Here is a 21,993-nt window from a genome sequence, read left to right as displayed (position 1 = left end):
AAAATTAAAAACAAGCACAATAGTTTACAGACTGAGAGGAGATGGGACAAACCGAATTCGGGAGATTTTGTTTAATGGTTAAAACACAGTAATTTAACAAACCAGTTTAAAATTTGCACTTCCTTGAACCTCATTGTAGATGTGAAAATTAGCAATAATGTCCCCCAGACAACAGAATATAAATGTGAGCGCAACGTGAAATTTTGGAATGCAATCATAAAACATTGAAAGCAGTATAACTGCATCTTATAAAATAGGCTGATTTAACAGCACAACAATTTCAGTTCTTACTTTGACATCAATTGTGCAATTCGTTGACAGTCATTCTTGTCATAAAACCAGATGCTGTAAATGGACACTAACAAAGGAAGATAAAAATAAGCCTCGATCATTTTCTTCACATGCAACTGGTGTTTTTCATTTTTTTTTAAAAATGCATTTTATTCCATACATATGAAAAGTTACAACACAAACAGTTCGGGAAGCAAACTTCCCAACATACAACTATACAGTTTGTTGGAACTTCATTTTCTACCACTGATGAAAATTCTATGACATTCAACCATTTGTAATTTAATTTTTATTTTCTGGTTTACTGGACAAGTAGCTTTGTGGGCAGCAGTTTGGTTTACCAACACACAATGTCACAACTGATGGGATATAGGTTTACAGTAAGTGTTTATTGCAGTCCATCAATTGTAGGCGTTTCACCCAGAAAACATGACAGTTTCTCTTGAATACCTAGTAATTATAGCACCAGCGCCAGTGACAAAGGTCTAGCAGCAAGCCATCTGTTCACCTACTTCCTTGAATAGTGCTATGTGGAGGAAGAAAGATAACTAAAAACAGGGAAGTTGGAGGGATTACAAGCCCATAAAAAGAGGAAAACAAAAATTCTATTTACACTCTCCCATTCATAGCAATTTATGGACACTAACTCGTTTATCTAGGTGTTTTAAAAAATTATATTCTTAAATTAGCTGACCCAGGAGCATAAAGCAAATATTACAACAGTTAGCACTTTAATGGTAAACAGCTATTCCTTTTCCATCAAACTCCTTCAGTATATAATCTTAATGGCCCAACAAGCTTTTATCAGAGTGCATAGTTGCTAAAAAAGCAGACATATAAAAGATATGTAATCGTAAATGACAGCTTAATGGGCAATGTGGTAATATTTGAACTGATTACTTTAAAGAGAGCCACCAGCTATATTGGTCTGTTATCATATCTGACGTTTCACATTTTGTTTCTGGAAACCAGTCCTGAAGGGTTACCATTAGCCTTACTTTCACCATCAAAGAACACCGACAAATGATTAGTGTTCATTAGCACAAACATTCATTCCTGCAACTGTTTATTTGTTCCTTTGGCAGGCTTTCTAGATGTAGCAGGATTTGAAAATTTGAATTTAAATATTTTCATGTGCTAGGGTGGCACGGTAGCACAGTGGTTAGCACCGTTGCTTCACAGCCCCAGGGTCCCAGGTTCCATTCCCGCTTGGGTCACTGTCTGTGCGGAGTCTGCACGGTCTCCCCATGTCTGCGTAAGTTTCCTCCGGGTGCTCCAGTTTCCTCCCACAAGTCTCGGAAGATGTGCTCATTAGGTGAATTGGACATTCTGAATTCTCCCTCAGTGCACCTGAACCGGCGCCGGAGAGCGGCAACTAGGGGATTTGCACAGTGAACCGGCGCCAGAGTGTGGCGACTAGGGGATTTTCACAGTAACTTCATTGCAGTGTTAAGTAGGCTTACATTGTGACAATAATAGAGATTATTCACCTAAAAATTATGACCTTCTTTTAAAGTAAACAAGATCCATTTTAGCATGTATTTAATTAAATCCTGAATACCTCATTTAGACTATACTAAAGATCAGTTGCCTACAAGTCTTTAAAATAATTTATTTTAACAACATTTAGTTTTGAAGTCACTTTCATTTTGCTTTAGATCAACCACACAAAATAGTTCTTTTTTTTTATAGAAAATATTTTATTGAGACATTTATAGTTTTAACATTCTAAGCAGAGATCCAACACATGCAAAACACCCACAATATCACACCCTCTACATATATTTGGGACAGGGGGGACCTATACCGTTGGGATGGTCTCCACCTGAACCGAGCTGGGACCAGGAGTCACTTTAGAACAGAGATTGGGGGGGGAAGGGAAAGTCAGGGAACCAAGAGGTGAAGTAATCAGTGGGAAGCGTAGCTGCTTAGGAATACAAAAAAGCACGAAAAGACAGAACTCAGGAGAGGTTACGATAGTCCGCATCCCACAAAATATGACGCAGTGTATGGAAAGGCTCAGTAAACCAAGGTCCACCACACTAAGAAAACAAAAAGGGACGGTCAATAGAGAATTAAAGGTGCTATATTTAAATATGCGCAGTGTACGGAACAAGGTAGATGAGCTTGTGGCCCAGATTGTGACTGGCAGGTATGATGTGGTAGGCATCACAGAGACGTGGTTGCAGGGGGTTCAGGACTGGCATTTAAACATCCAGGGATTCACAACCTATCGAAAAGACAGAGAGGTGGGCAGAGGGGGCGGGGTTGCCTTGTTAATTAGGAATGAAATTAAATCAATAGCACTAAACGACATAGGGTCAGATGATGTGGAGTCTGTGTGGGTAGAGTTGAGGAACCACAAAGGCAAAAAAAACATAATGGGAGTTATGTACAAGCCTCCTAACAGTGGTCAGGACCAGGGGCACAAAATGCACCACGAAATAGAAAGTGCATGTCAGAAAGGCAAGGTCACAGTGATCATGGGGGACTTCAATATGCAGGTGGACTGGGTAAATAATGCTGCCAGTGGACGCATGGAAAGGGAATTCATTGAATGTTTACAGGAGGGCTTTTTGGAACAGCTTGTGATGGAGCCCACGAGGGAACAGGCCATTTCATAGAAGTTACAGTGCAGAAGGAGGCCATTCGGCCCATCGAGTCTGCACTGGCTCTTGGAAAGAGCACCCTACCCAAGGTCCACACCTCCACCCTATCCACACAACCCAGTAACCCCACCCAACACTAAGGGAAATTTTGGACACTAAGGGCAATTTAGCATGGCCAATCCACCTAACCTGCACATCTTTGGATTCTGGACTTAGTGTTATGTAATGAGCCAGACTTGAGTAAAGATCTTAAAGTAAGGGAACACTTAGGAGGCAGTGATCATAATATGGTAGAATTCAATCTCCAATTTGAATGAAAGAAGGTAGAATCAGATGTAAAGGTGTTACAGTTAAATAAAGGTAACTACAGGGGCATGAGGGAGGAACTGACGAAAATCGACTGGGAGCAGAGCCTAGTGGGAAAGACAGAACAGCATTGGCAGGAGTTTCTGGGAGTAATTGAGGACACAGTACAGAGGTTCATCCCAAAGAAAAGAAAGGTTATCAGAGGGGGGATTAGGCAGCCATGGCTGACAAAGGAAGTTAGGGAATGCATCAAAGAAAAAGAGAAAGCCTATAATGTGGCAAAGAGTAGTGGGAAGTCAGAAGATTGGGAAGGCTACAAAAACAAACAGAGGATTACAAAGAGAGAAATAAGGAAAGAGAGGATCAATTATGAAGGTAGGCTAGCCAGTAACATTAGGAATGATAGTAAAAGTTTCTTTAAATACATTAAAAACAAACAGGAGGCAAAAGTAGACATTGGGCCGCTCCAAAATGATGCTGGTAATCTAGTGATGGGAGACAAGGAAATAGCTGAGGAACTAAATAAGTACTTTGCGTCAAGTCTTCACAGTAGAAGACATGAGTAATATCCCAACAATTCCGGAGAGTCAGGGGGCAGAGTTGACTATGGTAGCCATCACAAAGGAGAAAGTGCTAGAGAAACTAAGAGGTCTAAAATTGATAAATCTCATGGGCCCAGCTGGAGTCAGGGAAAGTCCCAGAGGATTGGAAAATCGCTGTTGTAACCCCCCTGTTCAAGAAGGGAACAAGGAAAAAGATGGAAAATTATAGGCCAATTAGCCTAACCTCGGTTGTTGGCAAGATTCTAGAATCCATTGTTAAGGATGAGATTTCTAAATTCTTGGAAGTGCAGGGTCAGATTGGGACAAGTCAGCATGGATTTTGTAAGGGGAGGTCGTGCCTGACAAACCTGTTAGAGTTCTTTGAAGAGATAACAAATAGGTTAGACCAAGAGGAGCCAATGGATGTTATCTATCTTGACTTCCAAAAGGCCTTTGATAAGGTGCCTCACGGGAGACTGCTGAGTAAAATAAGGGCCCATGGTATTGGAGGCAAGGTACTAACATTGGCTGTCAGGCAGAAGGCAGAGAGTTGGGATAAAAGGTTCTTTTTCGGAATGGCAACCGGTGACGAGTGGTGTCCCGCAGGGTTCAGTGTTGGGGCCACAGTTGTTCTCTTTATATATTAACGATCTAGATGACGGGCTGGGGGCATTCTGGCTAAGTTTGCCGATGATACAAAGATAGGTGGAGGGGTAGGTAGTATGGAGGAGGTGGGGAGGCTGCAGAAAGATTTAGACAGTTTAGGAGAGTGGTCCAAGAAATGGCTGATGAAATTCAATGTGGGCAAGTGCGAGGTCTTGCACTTTGGAAAAAAGAATAGAGGCATGGACTATTTTCTAAACGGTGACAAAATTCATAATGCTGAAGTGCAAAGGGACTTGGGAGTCCTAGTCCAGGATTCTCTAAAGGTAAACTTGCAGGTTGAGTCCGTAATTAAGAAAGCAAATGCAATGTTGTCATTTATCTCAAGAGGCTGGGAATATAAAAGCAGGGATGTACTTCTGAAGCTTTATAAAGCATTAGTTAGGCCCCATTTAGAATACTGTGAGCAATTTTGGGCCCCACACCTCAGGAAGGACATACTGGCACTGGAGCGGGTCCAGCGGAGATTCACACGGATGATCCCAGGAATGGTAGGCCTAACATACGATGAACGTCTGAGGATCCTGGGATTATATTCATTGCAGTTTAGGAGGTTGAGGGGAGATCTAATCGAAACTTACAAGATAATGAATGGCTTAGATAGGGTGGACGTAGGGAAGTTGTTTCCATTAGCAGGGGAGACTAGGACCCGGGGGCACAGCCTTAGAACAAAAGGGAGTCACTTTAGAACAGAGATGAGGAGAAATGTCTTCAGCCAGAGAGTGGTGGGTCTGTGGAATTCATTGCCACAGAGGGCGGTGGAGGCCGGGACGTTGAGTGTCTTTAAGACAGAAGTTGATAAATTCTTGATTTCTCGATGAATTAAGGGCTATGGAGAGAGAGAGCGGGTAAATGGAGTTGAAATCAGCCATGATTGAATGGTGGAGTGGACTCGATGGGCCGAATGGCCTTACTTCCGCTCCTATGTCTTATGGTCTTATATTTTCCATAAGTAGTTTTAAACAACTGTTTTTTTATTTAAATAAAATGTTTCATTGCTGCCTGCAGGGACAACATTTTAAATTGCATACCAAATTGCATTACAGAATTATAGGTGGAAGTTAACATATAATTTTAAACCATTTTCCATTAGCAGAGCACAATTATAGAGCCAGTTGCTAACATTGGTAGCCATTTGCATGACTTAGTGTTTTGCGTTATTTAAAAAAATAACCAATTAATTAAAAAATGCTTCAATAACTGGGTTATAATAGTGAAAAGTGAACAAAAATGGACATTCAAAAATAAATTAAATCCACACATGCTTGCAATGTTTTAATTTTGAGGAAAAAAAGATAAAAGTACATTCTGAATTCAGCAGGTCCATAAAAGAGAGCAAGTATTTTAAATGATACTATTTCTGTTGAGTGTGCACTTTGGAATTCTCACAAACCCAGAACTCTTCACAGCAAGCTCCTATTCTCAACTGTGGCTAGGTAGTCACCTTGGGTCAGTTGTACAACGCTCTTCAAACTGAACGATTTTGATCCAGGTAGCTCTTTATTCCATGCTATCAGGTTAATATTACTCAGTAGAATGGAGCAGAAACGGAGAACAGGGGAAAGCATTTCCTTTTCAAGTTTTGCCTCTCTTGATTTTAGATCATTGCACCCAGAGGAGTCTTTTATTATCTGCTCCCTTTCTATCCTAGCTTTCCCAAACTCTCTCTCCCTGTATTAAATGGTGGATTCTGTACTGTTCTGACAATTTGGGAGACCGAACCATCAAAAACCACTGTGACACTCACATGAGTATCTAATGATTAACAACAAAATAATAAAATACTGTACTGGGGATGGAAAAGAAGGTGTTGGACTAGATGCAAGTGAATCTGGCACCAAGGGCTCAAATAAAAATGACTAATAGCATTCTTACTTATGAGCTTATTCCATACATCTTGTAAACTTAGAAATGAAATGAAAATCACTTATTGTCACAAGTAGGCTTCAAATGAAGTTACTGTGAAAAGCCCCTAGTCGCCACATTCCGGCTCCTGTTCAGGGAGGCTGGTACGGGAATTGAACCGTGCTGCTGGCCTGCCTTGGTCTGCTTTAAAAGCCAGCGATTTAGCCCAGTGTGCTAAACCAGCTACTAACTGAAGCATTGCAGGAATATAACAATCTGATTTGTAAACAAACTTCTGCATGCTAAGTATTTTTAGCACACACACCATTTAGTTCATGTTTCAGCTTATTACTCCAGTTGCTCCTTCATTCATAAATCTGAAACATCTAAACTAAAGAAGATGGTACAATTGCATTATTTTGCATTTATAGCAATCCTCACAATTAGGTAACTACCTATTAGATAAACTTAAGGTCTTAGTTGGAAAAATCAAATTCAGAATGCAAGGTCCACAGAAAGACATTGTTTGAAACAATTTAAAATTCTATTATCCAAAAGCTGGTTTGTTTCCAAATCTTGCTTGGGTATTTATATCCAATTTTAGTCAACGAAGTGTAAGGTGGCCAAATCTTGTCCTGTATACAACACCATGTTAAGATAAAGGACTCAACATACAATTTGTCACATTTCCCTCAGCCACAAACTCTTCCCACAGGGTGGCCCCGAAACAATGTCAGGGTAAACTCTACCATAAGTCCCAAATGCCTCACATATCTGTTGTCACTGATAAGCTCAGCTGCCACTATGTTTCTCAAAATCAGGCATCCATTAGCTTGTGGCACCGCATCCCTCCACCCAATTTTAATTGTTAAAAAATAAATCTTTGCTCTCTAACAACTAGAGGCTGGACGAAAGCATTGTGAATAGTTTAAGTGCACTTGGATGAAGATGCAACTACGACAGACTGACATTCATGTGAGCTGCTGATTTTAAGCAGTTTGTATTTTCAGGACCAAAGCAGCAGTTACTGAACGGAATGCGACAAGACATTTGCGTTTCTTATCAGTAGCTGGATGGACACAGTGTTCCATATAAATGATCCACAATTCTTTGGTGAAACATGGTGATTACTCATCATATCATTCAGATCTGATCAAACCACTTTTCGATATTGTACTCATCATTAACTAACATGAATATTGAACATTTTTCAAAGAAGCTACTTTTTAAAAAATGGGGCTCCCATCAAGAACTCTGTGCCAAATATAAAGGAACTGTTATTAGCGAAACAGACCTCGAACCATACTTTTTTGGGAGTAGATCAGGTAAGTGTTTACTTGGTTTCTGTTTGAAAGAGCGTTCATGTCATTTTTATATCAGGAATAAGTGGCACCAAAGATAAATTAATATGTTGAACTCTTTTCTCAGTGTATTTATGTAGTATTTACTGTAGTATTTATGATCTCCTGTATATTTCATTGCGTATCTTGTAAAACATTTTTGAAGATGCTGCAAACAAGTTTACTGGAATCAGCTTTAGGAAACTTATTTGATAAGTCATTTCAAGATTCAAATTGATCATTTAAGACTTTATAAAATATATTAAATTTGTTCATCCTAATTTTTTGAATGTGAAAACATAGTGTTAGGAATTTAGAAACGATAGCTATTTAAAGTTTGTTTGCTTCTAATGTGACAAGGCAACAGCTTACAGACATCGCAAATATTTTTTTCAAATTCTAAATATAGGAGCAGAAAACAACAAAAAGATTAGATAAAGTTGTAAATCATTAATTGTTTCAGATCTTTTCAATAAGCTTTTTTCTGGAATGTGCCAGTTGTTAAAGCTATTGAACAAAGTTGGGTTGCTCAGCAGCACTTAGGTGGACAAACACCATTAGTTTGGAAGAATGGATATCAACCTAATTCATCCATTGAAATATTTAAAAATAAATTGATTCTGCTGTTTTAAGTCACTTTCAATCCCAATTGATAACACACTGTTCAAAAAGCAACAGTTGAATTATTTTTTTTCTTTCTGGTACAGATGTAAATAAACAAAACCAAAAGAGCAGCTCAAAGATGCAGCAATGTTCATTTCTATCTATGTTGGAAACAGTGTCCCAATTATAAAGGGAATAGCATTGCATACTACGTATGAAGACTAATAATGTTAATTATCTTTATTTTGCACCAAGTCAGGCCAGCAAGCATCATTTGAAATCATGTGGCTAAACTGACAAAAATGCTTTTGATAGTGACATTTAAGGAGATTTATTTTTCAAAAAGGTTTATGCATGTTTAGGACAACATAAAATGGGTTTTGAAAAACAGTCATTTGTCATGGTTGCTTACTTAGTCAGTGACAGGTATAAGCACTTATTAATAGCACCTCTTTACCATATCTGGTGAAGCAGCTGAAATTAGTGTACGACCCTCACTACACCCAATTGAACCAAGAATAATGCTGCATTGTTTTGTTAAATGAATCTTAAAGTATAAAGAATTCCAAATCTTGATGCTGGACAAAGGAAGAGTCAATGCCTTGCCTCAAATAGTTAGCAAAGCTTGCTTTTCAATATTATGAAACACAATGAAGTTACTTCCCAATTAAAAGAAATACAAGAAAAGCATTACACTTCTTATCTGTATAACACCGATGTAAACAATTATTTTTCTAACACCTGTGCGAATGAGGGCATTTAAGATTTGAGACACTAAACTATAAATGCCACGATAAAATTAAAGAGGTGAGATACCCATTAAGTGGGGACTTGCAATTGGAAAACCAATCTTGTTTTGAACATTAATCTTTCCTTTCATAATTGGGACATTATTACACTTCAGGAAAATAGCCAAAGCACTCTTCGGCACCTCTAATACAACAGTACTTTCTTTGTCTATTTGCAGGCTCACATCTGAAATGTTCTCATGTCAGTTTTCTTATTTAAGTCTGGGATAATCAGACCATAGATTTTCTTCACTGTGGGAGAGAAGCTTTTTGAACAAATTCATGATCACGGGACATCATAGAAGCCCGCCTGAACGGTATTCAGGAAATGCAGCTGCCAATTTATGCACAGGAAGGTTGCGCAAACCGCAGTGAATTAAACATTGTGGCATCATTTGAGCTGATCTTTTGGTATCATTTAATCTATCCCTTAGGTGATGCGTGGGAAGAGTATTGATTAGGTACTTCTACGAATTATGCTGTGGGGTCTTTTACATTCACATGAGAAGAGTGACTTGGTTTAACGTTTCAACTAAAAGGTGACACTCCCAACAGTGCATCACTCTCTGTGAACTGCACTGAAAAACCATACGTATATCTCGGAGTGTGTTAGAACCCACAAACATCTTGACTCAAGAGGCAAGAGTACTGGAACAGGCCCAAAGAAATTTGCATTTGTTACAATCCATTTAGGGAGCAGTACATTTTTGTTCAAAGAAAACAAAGTTTGAAATCCCAGTTATCCACAAGGAAAATAAAGTCACAAGATTCCACTGTTTTGATAAATTTTACTATAAAACGTCAGAAAAGTAGAACAATTTCCAATATGCATCATATATTCTCAGTAAATATGAATTAGCAGGCAAACTGTGGTCGATACACCACGCTGCATATTAAATGGCAGATGCAGCCACGACAGATAAAATATATTTCTCAGCAACCCACCCAGACATCAGTGACCAAAAACAATGTACAAGTTGAAATACTGTACCATACATCCGTGGCACTATACATTTCTAGCTAAAATAACTTGGAAAATAAAACACGGCACTAAATGTAAAAGAAATACAATATACAAATTAAACTTTTTTTTAAAAAATGACAGTACTTGCCTCAGTACACAATACGGTGTACTGATTGATCAGGCTCCATCTAATGGCAGAGGCTGGTTGGTACAATTAACAGCTAAAGTCCTGACTACCTGCACTGACCAACTTCAGTCAGGAGATGGGGCCCAGAACTTACTGAGAGTTCAGAGGACCTAATCCAGATACAGAGTTGAGGGCCACTGACAACATGGACACAGCAAGAATAGAGAGGATGGGGCCCAGAACTTACTGTGAGTTCAGGGGAGCCAAGCCAGGTACATGAATTGCGGGCCACTGACCCTTCGGACTCAGGCGAGAATAGAGGGCTGGGAGACAAAGGCAGTTCGCAAAGGGTGGAATCGGCAAAGGGAGAGGGGTATCATCAGGTCCAGGGATGTGGAAGTCATGTCAGCAAACAGGTCACAGAAGAGGATGTTTGTGGCAAACGACATGAAAGTGAAACCGGAAACGTTAAACATATACACTGTCACATGATTTTAAAGATTAACAACGTTAAGCGAGTTGGCATTGAGCAAAGCCTTACTGTGTGGTGTTACTGAACAATAACATCAAAGATGTTTTTTCAGAATAGGAAAACCTGGAGATTGGTACCACAACTGAGAGATTACAATTATTTGGGGGAAATGAAATGAATAGATTGGGGATTTTTGCACTCACGAACATGGGGTGGAACGGTGGCACAGTGGTTAGCACTGTAGCCTCATGGCGCCAGGGACCCGGGTTCAATTCCAGCCTTGGGTCACTGTCTGTGTGACGTTTGTACATTCTCCCAGTGTCTGCATGGGTTTCCTCTGGGTTTTCCGGTTTCCTCCCACAATATAACATGTACAGGTGAGGTGAATTGGCCATGCTAAATTACTCCTTAGTGTTCAGGGATGTGCAGGTTAGGTTATGGGGTTACGGAGGTAGGGAGGGGTGGTTGGGCGAGTGGATATGGGTAGAGTGTTCGTTCGAAGGGTCAGTGCAGACTCAATGGACTGAATGGCCTCCTTCTGCACTGTAGGGATTCTAGGATTCTGTGACAATTTCAGCCGGTTCCTGTCCCACTAAACTGATTTCCTATCACAACTGTATTTCTTCTTCCCATGCACACACACATCCCATCTACATTCATGACTTTCGAACAGCCTCAAATTAACAATTTCCTCGCCCTAACGGTCTCCCTTTCCACCATGAATACCCAATCCCTCTATACCTTCATCCCCACCAGGTCAATCTGACAGTTCTCTGCTTCTTCCCTGAATGAACTCACTTCCTCCAAATACAAGGTATCGCTATGAGTACCCACATAGGTCCCAGTTATACCCGTCATCTTGTTGGGCATACGGAACAACTTTTGTTCCAGTCTACTCAAGCTCCCTCCCTCATCTCTTTCTCTGGTACACTGGTGACTGTATCTGTGTTGTTTCCTGTTCTCGCCCTGAACTGAAAAAGGGGGGGGGGGTTACCTTGCTAGCTGAGTAAGATTGGACAGTGGTGGTGGAGGGGGCTGCAGGTAAATCATGGTTACAGGCGACCTGTTTAGGAAGGTATTTTGGAGCCAGAAGGTGTGAATGGCATGTGTGGGATTTCTGGGGTGGGCTTCTGCCCTATTAACCTTATCTGGCGCCGATACTAAACTACCACCTGAGTCGCGAATCCGTACAATGTCCCGGGAGGCTGCCTGCTGTCTCAGCACGGTAGCATGGTGGTTAGCACAATTGCTTCACAGCTCCAGGGTCCCAGGTTCGATTTCGGCTTGGGTCACTGTCTGTGCGGAGTCTGTACATCCTCCCCGTGTGTGCGTGGGTTTCCTCCGGGTGCTCCGGTTTCCTCCCACAGTCACAGTCCAAAGATGTGCAGGTTAGGTGGATTGGCCATGATAAATTGCCCTTAGTGTTCAAAATTGCCCTTAGTGTTGGGTGGGATTACTGGGTATGGGGATAGGGTGGAGGTGTTGACCTTGGGTAGGGTGCTCTTTCCAAGAGCCGGTGCAGACTCGATGGGCCGAATGGCCTCCTTCTGCACTGTAAATTCTATGAAACCAAAGACTGACTGGCTTTCTAGAGACGTTCTAGAAGACTCTTTATAGGTTGGAGCCATCGGACATGTTGAGGTTTTTGGAGTATTTGGAGAGTCTCGAGGTTGAGGAGGAGGAGGATTGGGAAGGGATGAACGGGACACTGGAGATGGTCAGAACAGCAATTGGATGAATGTAGACGGGCAAAGTGCTGGGGCCAGATGGGTTCCTGGTGGAGTTTTATTAAAACAATTTGCTGATTGACTGGTACGGCTGTTGGTGGAGATGTTTGAGGGCTCGGTGACCTCTGCTGGAGACAATGATGCAAGCATCCATTTCGCTTCTGTTAAAGAAGGATAAGGACCTGATGGAGTTTGGGTCGTACCAGCCGATTTCATTATTTTTTTATTTTAAAAAAATATATTTTTATTTTCCTTCTTTTTCACATTTTCTCCCAAACTTACACCCACCAACAATAAACAATAATCAGCAACAAATATGTCAATCCCCATAACAATAACAATGATCCCATCCTCCCACCTACCCCCAAACATTAGCCTGCGTGTTTACATAAACAAATGACAAAAAGGAATCAGGGATTACCTATAGTCACCCTTTTTAAAAAAATATATATATTTTATTAAAGTTTTTCGATCAACCAAGAATTTTCCATTTTTACAACTTTGTAACAATATATACATTGATCGTTTTTAAAATAATATATTAACTAACGGCAAGTGCCAACACAAATAAAAAGAAAAACGAAAAGAAATAGTAACATTGAGAAGATAACTATGAACAACAAATATGTAACAACACACAAAAAAAACCCAAAGACCCGAATGCACCCTCCCCCCTCTCCGCCCTGGGTTGCTGCTGTTGTCTTTCCTATTTTCCCTTATCGCTCTACGAGATAGACGGGGAACGGTTGCCACCGCCTGGTGAACCCCTGAGCCGAATCTCTTAGTGCGTACTTTCTCCGCTCCAATTTTATAAACCCTGCCATGTCGTTTATCCAGGCCTCCACGCCCGGTGGTTCGCAGGGCTTCCCGCGCACCTCCCGCACCTATCCTCCACCCCAAAAAACCTGCTCAATCTTGCTCCCATCATATGTGCCCTGTGTAGTACCTTGAATTGGATCAGGCCGAGCCTGGCACACGAGGACGAGGAATTTACCCTACTTAGGGCATCTGCCCACAGCCCTTCCTCAATCTCTTCCCCCAGCTCCTCCTCCCATTTTCCTTTCAGTTCCTCTATCATCGTCTCCCCCTCGTCTCTCATTTCCCTGTATATATCGGTCACCTTACCATCACCCACCCATGCCCCCGAAATCACTCTGTCCTGGATCCCTTACGCCGGGAGCTGCGGAAATTCCCTCATCTGTTGCCTCACAAATGCCCTCACTTGCATATAACGAAATGCATTTCCAGGTGGCAACCCGTATTTTTCGGTCAGTGCTCCCAGACTCGCGAACGTCCCGTCCAAGAACAAGTCCTTCAGTTGCGCAATTCCTGCTCGCTGCCAAGATTGAAATCCCCCGTCTATCCTTCCCGGGACGAACCTGTGGTTGTTCCTTATCGGGTACCACACTGAGGCCCCAGTCAATCCCCTATGTCGTCTCCACTGCCCCCAAATCTTCAGAGTTGCCACCACTCTGGGTTTGTGGTGTACCTTTTCGGGGAGAACGGCAGCGGCGCCGTTGCCAGTGCTTTTAAGCTAGTTCCCCTACAGGATGCCATCTCCAGCCTTTTTCACGCCGCTCCTTCCCCTTCCCTCATCCACTTACATATCATAGACACGTTAGCGGCCCAATAATAATCACTCAGACTCGGCAGTGCCAATCCCCCTCTATCTCTACTGCGCTGCAGGAACCCCCTCTTTACCCTTGGGGTCTTTCCGGCCCACACAAAGCTCATGATGCTCCTGTCCACCTTCTTAAAAAAGGTCTTTGTAATCAGTATGGGGAGGCACTGAAACACAAAAAGAAACCTCGGGAGGACCACCATTTTAACCGCCTGCACCCTGCCCGCCAATGACAGGGGCACCATATCCCACCTCTTAAAGTCCTCCTCCATCTGCACTACCAGTCGTGTCAAGTTAAGCTTATGCAAGTCCCCAGTCCCTGGCCACCTGGATCCCTAAATACCGGAAATCTCTTGTTACCCTTCTCAGCGGCAGCTCATCTATTCCCCTGCCCTGTTCCCCGGGGTGCATCACAAACAGTTCACTCTTCCCCATATTCAGTTTGTATCCCGAAAACTCTCCAAACTCCCCGAGTGTCTGCATTATCTCAGGCATCCCTTCCACTGGGTCCGCGACATATAACAGCAGATCATCCGCGTATAATGACACCCGATGTTCTTCTCCTCCTCTAAGTACCCCTCTCCACTTCCTAGAGCCCCTCAGCGCTATGGCCAATGGCTCAATTGCCAACGCAAACAGTAACGGGGACAGGGGGCACCCCTGTCTTGTGCCCCTATATAGTCGGATGTAGTCGGATCGTTGCGTGTTCGTAATCACACTTGCCACTGGGGCCCCGTATAGGAGCCGAACCCATCTAATGAACCCCTCTCCAAATCTCTTCAGTACCTCCCACAAGTAGTCCCACTCCACTCTATCAAATGCCTTCTCTGCATCCATAGCCACCACTATCTCCACCTCCCCCTCCGGTGGGGGCATCATCATCACCCCCCAACAACCTCCTTATATTGGTATTCAATTGCCTCCCTTTAACAAATCCTGTTTGGTCCCCATGCACCACCCCAGGGACACAGTCCTCTATCCTTGTCGCCATCACTTTGGCCAATAACTTGGCATCTACGTTCAGGAGGGAGATGGGCCTGTATCCCGCACTGCAGCGGGTCTTTGTCTCTTTTCAGGATCAGCGATATCGTCGCCTCCGACATCGTCGGGGGTAGTGTCCCCCTTTCCTTAGCCTCATTGAAGGTTCTCGCCAGGAGTGGGGCCAGCAGGTCCACATATTTCCTACAGAATTCCACCGGGAACCCATCTGGTCCCGGGGCCTTCCCTGCCTGCATGTTCCCGATTCCTTTTACCACCTCCTCTACCTCAATCTGCGCTCCCAGTCCTGTCCTCTCCTGCTCCTCAACCTTCGGGAACTCCAACTGGTCTAGGAAATGCATCATTCCCTCTTTCCCTTCCAGGGGTTGGGCCTTATACAATCTCTCGTAGAATACCTTAAATACCCCGTTCACCCTCTCCGCTCTCTGTTCCTTACTTCCCTCCTCGTCTCTAACTCCTCCGATCTCTCTCGCCGCCCCCCTCTTCCTAAGTTGTTGGGCCAGCAGTCGGCTCGCCTTCTCTCCGTATTCATACTGTACTCCCTGTGCCTTCCTCCACTGCGTCTCCGCCTTACCCGTGGTCAACAAGTCAAAGTCCGTGTGTAGTCTCCGTCTTTCCCTGTGTAGCCCTTCATCCGGAGCCTCCGCATATTGCCTATCCACCCTCAGAATCTCCCCGATCAGTCTCTCCCTTTCTTTACCCTCTTGTTTCCCCTTATCGGCCCTTATGGAAATCAGCTCCCCTCTCACCACCGCCTTCGGCGCCTCCCAGACTACTCCCACCTGGACCTCTCCGTCATCATTGACCTCTAGGTATCTTTCAATACATCCCCTCACCCTTCCACATACCCCCTCATCTGCCAACAGTCCCATGTCTAATCTCCAAAGTGGGCGCTGCTCCTTCTCCTCTCCTAGATCCAGATCCACCCAGTGTGGGGCGTGATCTGAAATGGCTATAGCCGAGTACTCCGCTCCTGCTACCTTCGGGATCAGCGCCCTTCCCAGGACAAATAAATCTATCCGGGAGTACACTCTATGGACGTGGGAGAAGAAGGGAAACTCTTTACTCCTCGGTCTAGTAAATCTCCAGGGATCCACTCCTCCCATCTGCTCCATAAAGCCCTTAAGCACCTTGGCTGCTGCCGGCCTCCTCCCGGTCCTAGATCTGGACCGGTCCAGCACCGTGTTGAAGTCCCCCACCATTACCAACTTTCCCATCTCCAGGTCCGGGACGCGCCCTAACATACGCTTCATAAAGTTCGCATCATCCCAGTTCGGGGCATATACGTTCACCAGCACCACCGCTTCACCTTGCAATCTGCCACTCACCATCACGTACCTACCCCCACTGTCCGCCACTAAGGTCTTCGCCTCAAACGATACCCGTTTCCCCACCAGTATTGCCACCCCTCTATTTTTCGCATCTAAACCCGAGTGGAATACCTGTCCCACCCATCCTTTTCTTAATCTGACTTGATCCGCCAGTTTCAGGTGCGTCTCCTGAAGCATAACCACATCTGCCTTTAGCTTCTTTAGGTGCGCAAATACCCTTGCCCTCTTAATCGGCCCATTCAACCCTCTCACGTTCCACGTGATCAACCGGGTTGGGGGGCTCTTTACCCACCCCCCCTCGTCGACTAGCCATCCCCTTTTTTAAACCAGCTCCTCACCCGGTTCCCACGCAACCGCTTGTCCCCCAGACAGCACCCTCCCGTCCTGACCATCCCATTCCGTAACAGCTCCCCCTTCCCCTTATCAGCAGCAACCCAGTTAACCCCCCCCCCCCCCCGCTAGATCCCGCTCTAGCTTGATTGCACCCCCCATATTGCTTCCCGGAGTCAGCAAACACTGGCTGACCTCGGCTTCCCCCGTTTATCCTTAGCCTCCCTGCATGTGAGGCCCCCTCGTTCCTACGCCCCCTTTTCCCGCCACAATTTCCATATCGCGGGAACAGAGCCCGCGCTTCCCTCTCGGCCCCGCCCCTAATGGCGCAGCTCCCTCTCTCCTTCCCCATCCCCTTCCCCACCGGCACCCACATTTCTTTGTGTCCCCCTCCTTCGAGGGGAAAAAATTCCCCCATCTGATTTACAATTTCTTGCCACCACCTCGCTACTTCATTCCAAACATCCTTTCCCAAATCTAGTCCAACTTCTCCTCTTGAATGAATGTCCACGCCTCCTCTGCCGTCTCGAAGTAGTGGTGTTTGCCCTGGTGTGTAACCCACAGTCTTGCCGGCTGCAACATTCCGAATTTCACTTTCTTCCTGTGGAGCACCGCCTTGGCCCGATTGAAACTCGCCCTCCTTCTCGCCACCTCCGCACTCCAATCTTGGTAGACGCGGATCACCACGTTCTCCCATTTGCTGCTCCGTGTTGTCTTAGCCCATCTCAGGACCATCTCCCTGTCCTTGTAGCGGTGGAATCTCACCACTATTGCTCGCGGTGTTTCCCCTGCCTTTGGTCTTCCAGGGGGCCCGTCGGGGCCTCAGCTCCCATTAAGGTATGGAGCATCGCGCTCACGTACGCCCCAACGTCCGCTCCCTCTGCCCCTTCGGGAAGACCCAAAATCCTTCAAGTTCTTCCTCCTCAAGCTATTTTCCAGGGCTTCCAATCCCACCATACACCTCTTGTGTAGCGCCTCGTGCGTCTCCGTCTTCACCACCAAGCCCTGTATCTCGTCCTCATTTTCGGCAGCTTTTGCCTTCACTCCACGGAGCTCCATCTCTTGGGTCTTTTGCGTCTCCTTCAGCCCCTCAATCGCCTGCAGCATCGGCGGCAGCACCTCCTTCTTGAGCTCCTCCACACATCGCCGGAGGAACTCCTGCTGTTCCAGGCCCCATACCAACTGGGCTCCCTCAGCCGCCATCTTGCTTCTCCCTTCCCTTCTCTGCCACTGCTCCAGAGGATCCTCCACAATCTGGCCACTACTATCACTTCTTTTCATCCACACCCGGGGGGGTCTCCTTCCTATGTCGCCTCACACTGGGTTTAGCCTTTGAAAATTTCCGTTGGGGCTCCCGATAAGAGCCCAAAAGTCCGTTGAAACGGGAGGTGCCGAAACGTGCGACTTAGCTAGTCATCGCCGCACCCGGAAGTCACCCATAGTCACACTTAATACACACAGCCCCCTCCCCCCCAACCCTCCCACCCATCCCCCGCAACTAATGTTCGATGTTATCCAGTTCTTGAAAGTGCATAATGAATAATGCCCATGAATTGTAGAACCCCTCCGTCCTTCCCCTCAGTTTAAACTTAACCTTCTCAAGAGTCAAGAATTCCAACAGGTCCCCCCCGCCATGCCAGGGCACAGAGTGGAGAGGCTGCTCTCCATCCCAACAGAATCCGCCTTTGGGCGATCAATGAGGCGAAGGCTACGATATCTGCTTCTGCACCCGTTTCCAACCCTGGCTGGTCCGACACCCCAAATATGGCCACCAGTGGACCCGGGTCCAGTTTCACATGCACCATCTTGGAAATTACCCTAAAAACCTCCTTCCAGTACTCCTCTAACTTTGGACAGGACCAAAACATATGAACGTGATTAGCGGGGAGCCCCGCAACGCTCACACACATCTTCTACTCCTTCAAAGAATCGGCTCATCCTCACCCTCGTGAGGTGTGCTCTGTATACCACCTTCAGCTGTATCAGCCCCAACCTCGCATTTACTCTCCGGAGCATCTCACACCAGACCCCCTCCTCTGTGACCTCCTCACAACTCTTCCTCCCACTTTGCTTTGATCCCTTCCAGTGGTGCCTTATCCTCTTCCAAAATATCTCCGTACACCACTGACACTGCCCCCTTCTCCAGTCCCCATGTCGTCAGTACCTCCCCTCCAGCAATGTGGAGGCCGGTTCCTCCAGGAAGCTCTGTATCTCCTTTCTGGCAAAATCTCAAACCTGCATGTATCTAAATATTTCTCCCTGCTCCAGCCCATACTTCGCTTCCACCTCCTTCAATCCTGCAAACCGACCCCTAAGAAAGAAATCTTTTAGCGTCTCAATCCCCTTCGCTTCCCATTTCCGGAAATTTCCATCCCACCTCCCTGGCTCAAATCTGTGGTTCCCCCGAATCGGCATTTCCCTTGACCTTGCCCCCAACCCGAAGTGTTGCCGAAACTGCCTCCAGATTTTCAATGAAGGTAGTATTACCGGACTCCCTGAGTATTTCCCCGGAGCTATCAGGAGCGGCGCTATTGCTAGTGCTTTCAGTCCCGACCCCCTGCACAGACTCTCCTCCATTCCGACCCACTGAGAATCAACCCCTCTGACCCAGCTCCGCACCTTCTCCAGATTCGCTGCCGATTTCATTATTAAATGTACATTTGGCTAAGGTGTTAGCTCTGAGGTTGGAGGGCGTTTCCCCACAAGTCATTGGTAAAGACCAGATGGGGTTTGTGAAGGGTAGGCACTTGTCATCGAATGTGAGGCAACTTTTGAAAGAGGTTTTGTCCCCGGCAGAAGGGAGGGAGTATGAGGTCATTGTGGCATTGGATGCTGAGAAGGCCTTCAATAGGGTAGGTTGGGGTATTTGTCCGCAGTGCTGGAATGGTTTGTGATAGGGCCTAAGTTCATGGCGTGGGTTTGGTTATTACATAAGGCACCTAAAGCTTGTGTTTGCCCAAAAAATTAGTGTTTGGGATATTTTCAGTTGCACAGGGATACGAGACAGGGGTGTGCCCCCCCCCCCCTCCCCCCCCCCTGTTTGAGTTGGCAACTGAGGGCTTCGGATAGGTGGAGAGGGATAGTGAGGGGGGGTGGGATCAAACACAGTGTCCTTGTATGCTGACGATCTGCTTTTATATGTAACAGATTCGATCTCCTCAATGGGTGATATCATGGCACTGCTGAAGCGATTTGGGGTATAAATTGAATTGGGAGAAAAGGGAGGGTTTCCTGGTAACTCAGCCAGGGAGGGGGGTCAATTTGGGGGTGTTGCCGTTTCTCCTTACCACGTTTTCTGTTTTGTTTTAAGTGTTTGCATTTTTTTTTAAACCAAAATCATTTTTTGGGGTAGTTAGGGATTTAGATGTTCGGGGGAGTTAGGGATTTAGATGTTCATTTGGGCAGGAAAAGTAGCCAGGATTAGAAAAACGGTGCTTCAGGGAGATCGGCAATTGGGGGGTTTGATGCTGCCAAGTCTGATATATTATTGGGTGGCGAACGGCGAGAAGGTGCAGGAATCCAGAGGCTTTATGGTTGCTGCTGGAGTCAAGCTCGTGTAGCAGGTCAGGGCGAAGGGCGTTGGTGACGGCTTCTCGACCTTTTTCTCCCGGGAAGTACTCAGGAAATCCAGTGTTGGCTCCACATTGAGGACATGGAGACCATTTTGGCAGCAGTTCCAACTGGGGGCGGTATCGAAGTTGGTGCCGATTTGTGTGAACCACATGTGCGAGCCGGCGAGGTTGGACACTCAGTTCAGGGGATGGGAGGAGAAGAGGGCGGCTTTGATGAAGGGTTTGTTTTTGGAGGACCGATTTGCGATCTTTTGAGGAGTTAGCGGAGAAATTAGGACTTTCATGGGCAGTTATATTTCGATATTTATAGGCACGTGACTTCGTGAAGATCTTTCTGACGTTCCCGGTGGTGCCCCCCTCCTCATTGTTGGAGAGGGCCTTGTCACTGACAGGGGTGGAGGAGGGGGAATACCTTGGGGCTGTATGGGAGGCTTAAAAGCGGAGGAGGCAGTATCCTTGGAGGGGGTTAGAGTCAAGTGGGAGGAGTTGGGGATCGAGCTGGAGGAGGGGGTGTGGTGTGAGATTCTGCGTAGGGTGAACACAATGTCACCATGTGCAAGGTTACATGGCTGATACAGTTGAAGGTAGTGCATAGGGTGCATTTGACCAAATCCAGGATGAGCAGGCTATTTACGGGGATGGAGGACGAGTGAGAGCATTGCGGGAGGGGCCCAGCTAACTACATACACAAGTTCTGGTCGTGTCCCAATCTTGTGCGGTTCTGGATCTCCTTCTTTGGCACCATGCCGGCGATCCTGCAAATTGAACTGAAGCCTTGTCCCCTCAGGGCCATATTCGGGCTATTAGACCAGCCAGAGCTGCAGGCTGGGGGAAGGGAGCTGATGTTTTGGCCTTCGCCTTGCTCACCGCTCAAAGGTGGGTGCTGATGGGTTGGAGGTCAGCTTCCCTACCCAGTGCTTCAGTGTGGTTGGGGGATCTTATAGAATTTCTGTATCTCAAAAAAATTATGTACACCGTAAGGGGCGGCAATTGAAGGGTTCTACTGAAGATGGCAGCTGTTTATTTTGTACTTTAAAGAGCTTGTCACCGTCAGTTGTTGGGGGGAGGGGATTTTTGGTTGGCCTTCTAGGGGTAGGGGGTGGGGTTGTTATTATCTGTTATTGTTTTTGTTATGTATGAAGATTAAAAATGTTGAATAAAAATATTTTTTAAAAAATAACTTGCGCCTTAGTTGCAGCAGCTTATTCAATTCTGGGAACCACACTTAAGGTAGGATGTCAAGGCCTTGGAGAGGTTGAAGAGGATACTTACCAGAATGCTACTACAGATGAGAAGCATCAGTTATGTGGAAAGAAATGAGAAGCTGGGATTCCTCTTTAGAGTAGAAATGTTTAAGGGCAGATTTAATAGAGGTGCTGATAATTATGAAGTTTTGGTTGAGTACGTAAAGATGAACTGCTTCCACTGGCTAAAAGGTCAGCAATCAGAGGCCACAGATTTGAAATGAGTGACAAAAACATCAGGGGAGGGGGAAACTGAAGTTGCTGAGGGGAGCAAACAATGAGTTTTTTTTGTTAGAAATGCAGCAAGTTATGATCTGGTTGCAGTGACCAAAAGGGTGGTGAAAGCAGATTTAACAGTAACTTGTGAAAAATAATTGGATTATAGACTTGAAAAGGAGAATATTGCAGGAGTATGGGGAAAGCGCAATTGCGTGTGACCATTTGTATGGCCCTTTCAGAGAGCTGGCACAAATACAATGACCCAAATGGTTTCCTTCTGTGATGTATGTTCCTTGAAGGACACCTAGAGAGAAATAGCAAGTAAAGAGCAGAAGAATTAAGAAGAAATATATAACCTGAGGGAATTAAAGGAGATTGGAAAATGCGAATATAACTGAAT

The 21,993-nt window shown here is 45.2% G+C and overlaps 2 protein-coding genes across 4 annotated transcripts in view; one reads left to right on the top strand and one right to left on the bottom strand.

The window, feature by feature from the left end:
• The window catches only part of dcp1a (decapping mRNA 1A), a 127,903-nt gene that overhangs the window by 56,611 nt on the left and 49,299 nt on the right, over nt 1–21,993 (bottom strand). For 2 of the 3 annotated variants that reach the window (XM_072472495.1, XM_072472494.1), the window contains exon 4: nt 292–358. The exons of the other annotated variant lie outside the window; for it this stretch is intronic. In XM_072472495.1, coding sequence (XP_072328596.1) covers nt 292–358 — 67 coding nt within the window. The remainder of the gene's footprint in view (nt 1–291; nt 359–21,993) is intronic. 3 annotated transcript variants of the gene reach the window in all.
• Nucleotides 7,434–21,993, top strand: part of cacna1db (calcium channel, voltage-dependent, L type, alpha 1D subunit, b) — a 1,216,201-nt gene continuing 1,201,641 nt past the window's right edge. Inside the window, exon 1 of the mRNA XM_072472487.1 lies at nt 7,434–7,581. Within this exon, the coding sequence (XP_072328588.1) occupies nt 7,449–7,581 (133 nt within the window). The 5' untranslated portion in view covers nt 7,434–7,448. The remainder of the gene's footprint in view (nt 7,582–21,993) is intronic.

The sequence above is a fragment of the Scyliorhinus torazame genome, chromosome 13 (assembly GCF_047496885.1).
Source record: "Scyliorhinus torazame isolate Kashiwa2021f chromosome 13, sScyTor2.1, whole genome shotgun sequence".
NCBI classification, from domain to species: Eukaryota; Metazoa; Chordata; class Chondrichthyes; order Carcharhiniformes; family Scyliorhinidae; genus Scyliorhinus; species Scyliorhinus torazame.
Note: the sequence above shows the minus strand (reverse complement) of the source record. Positions and strands in the feature narration are given on the sequence as shown.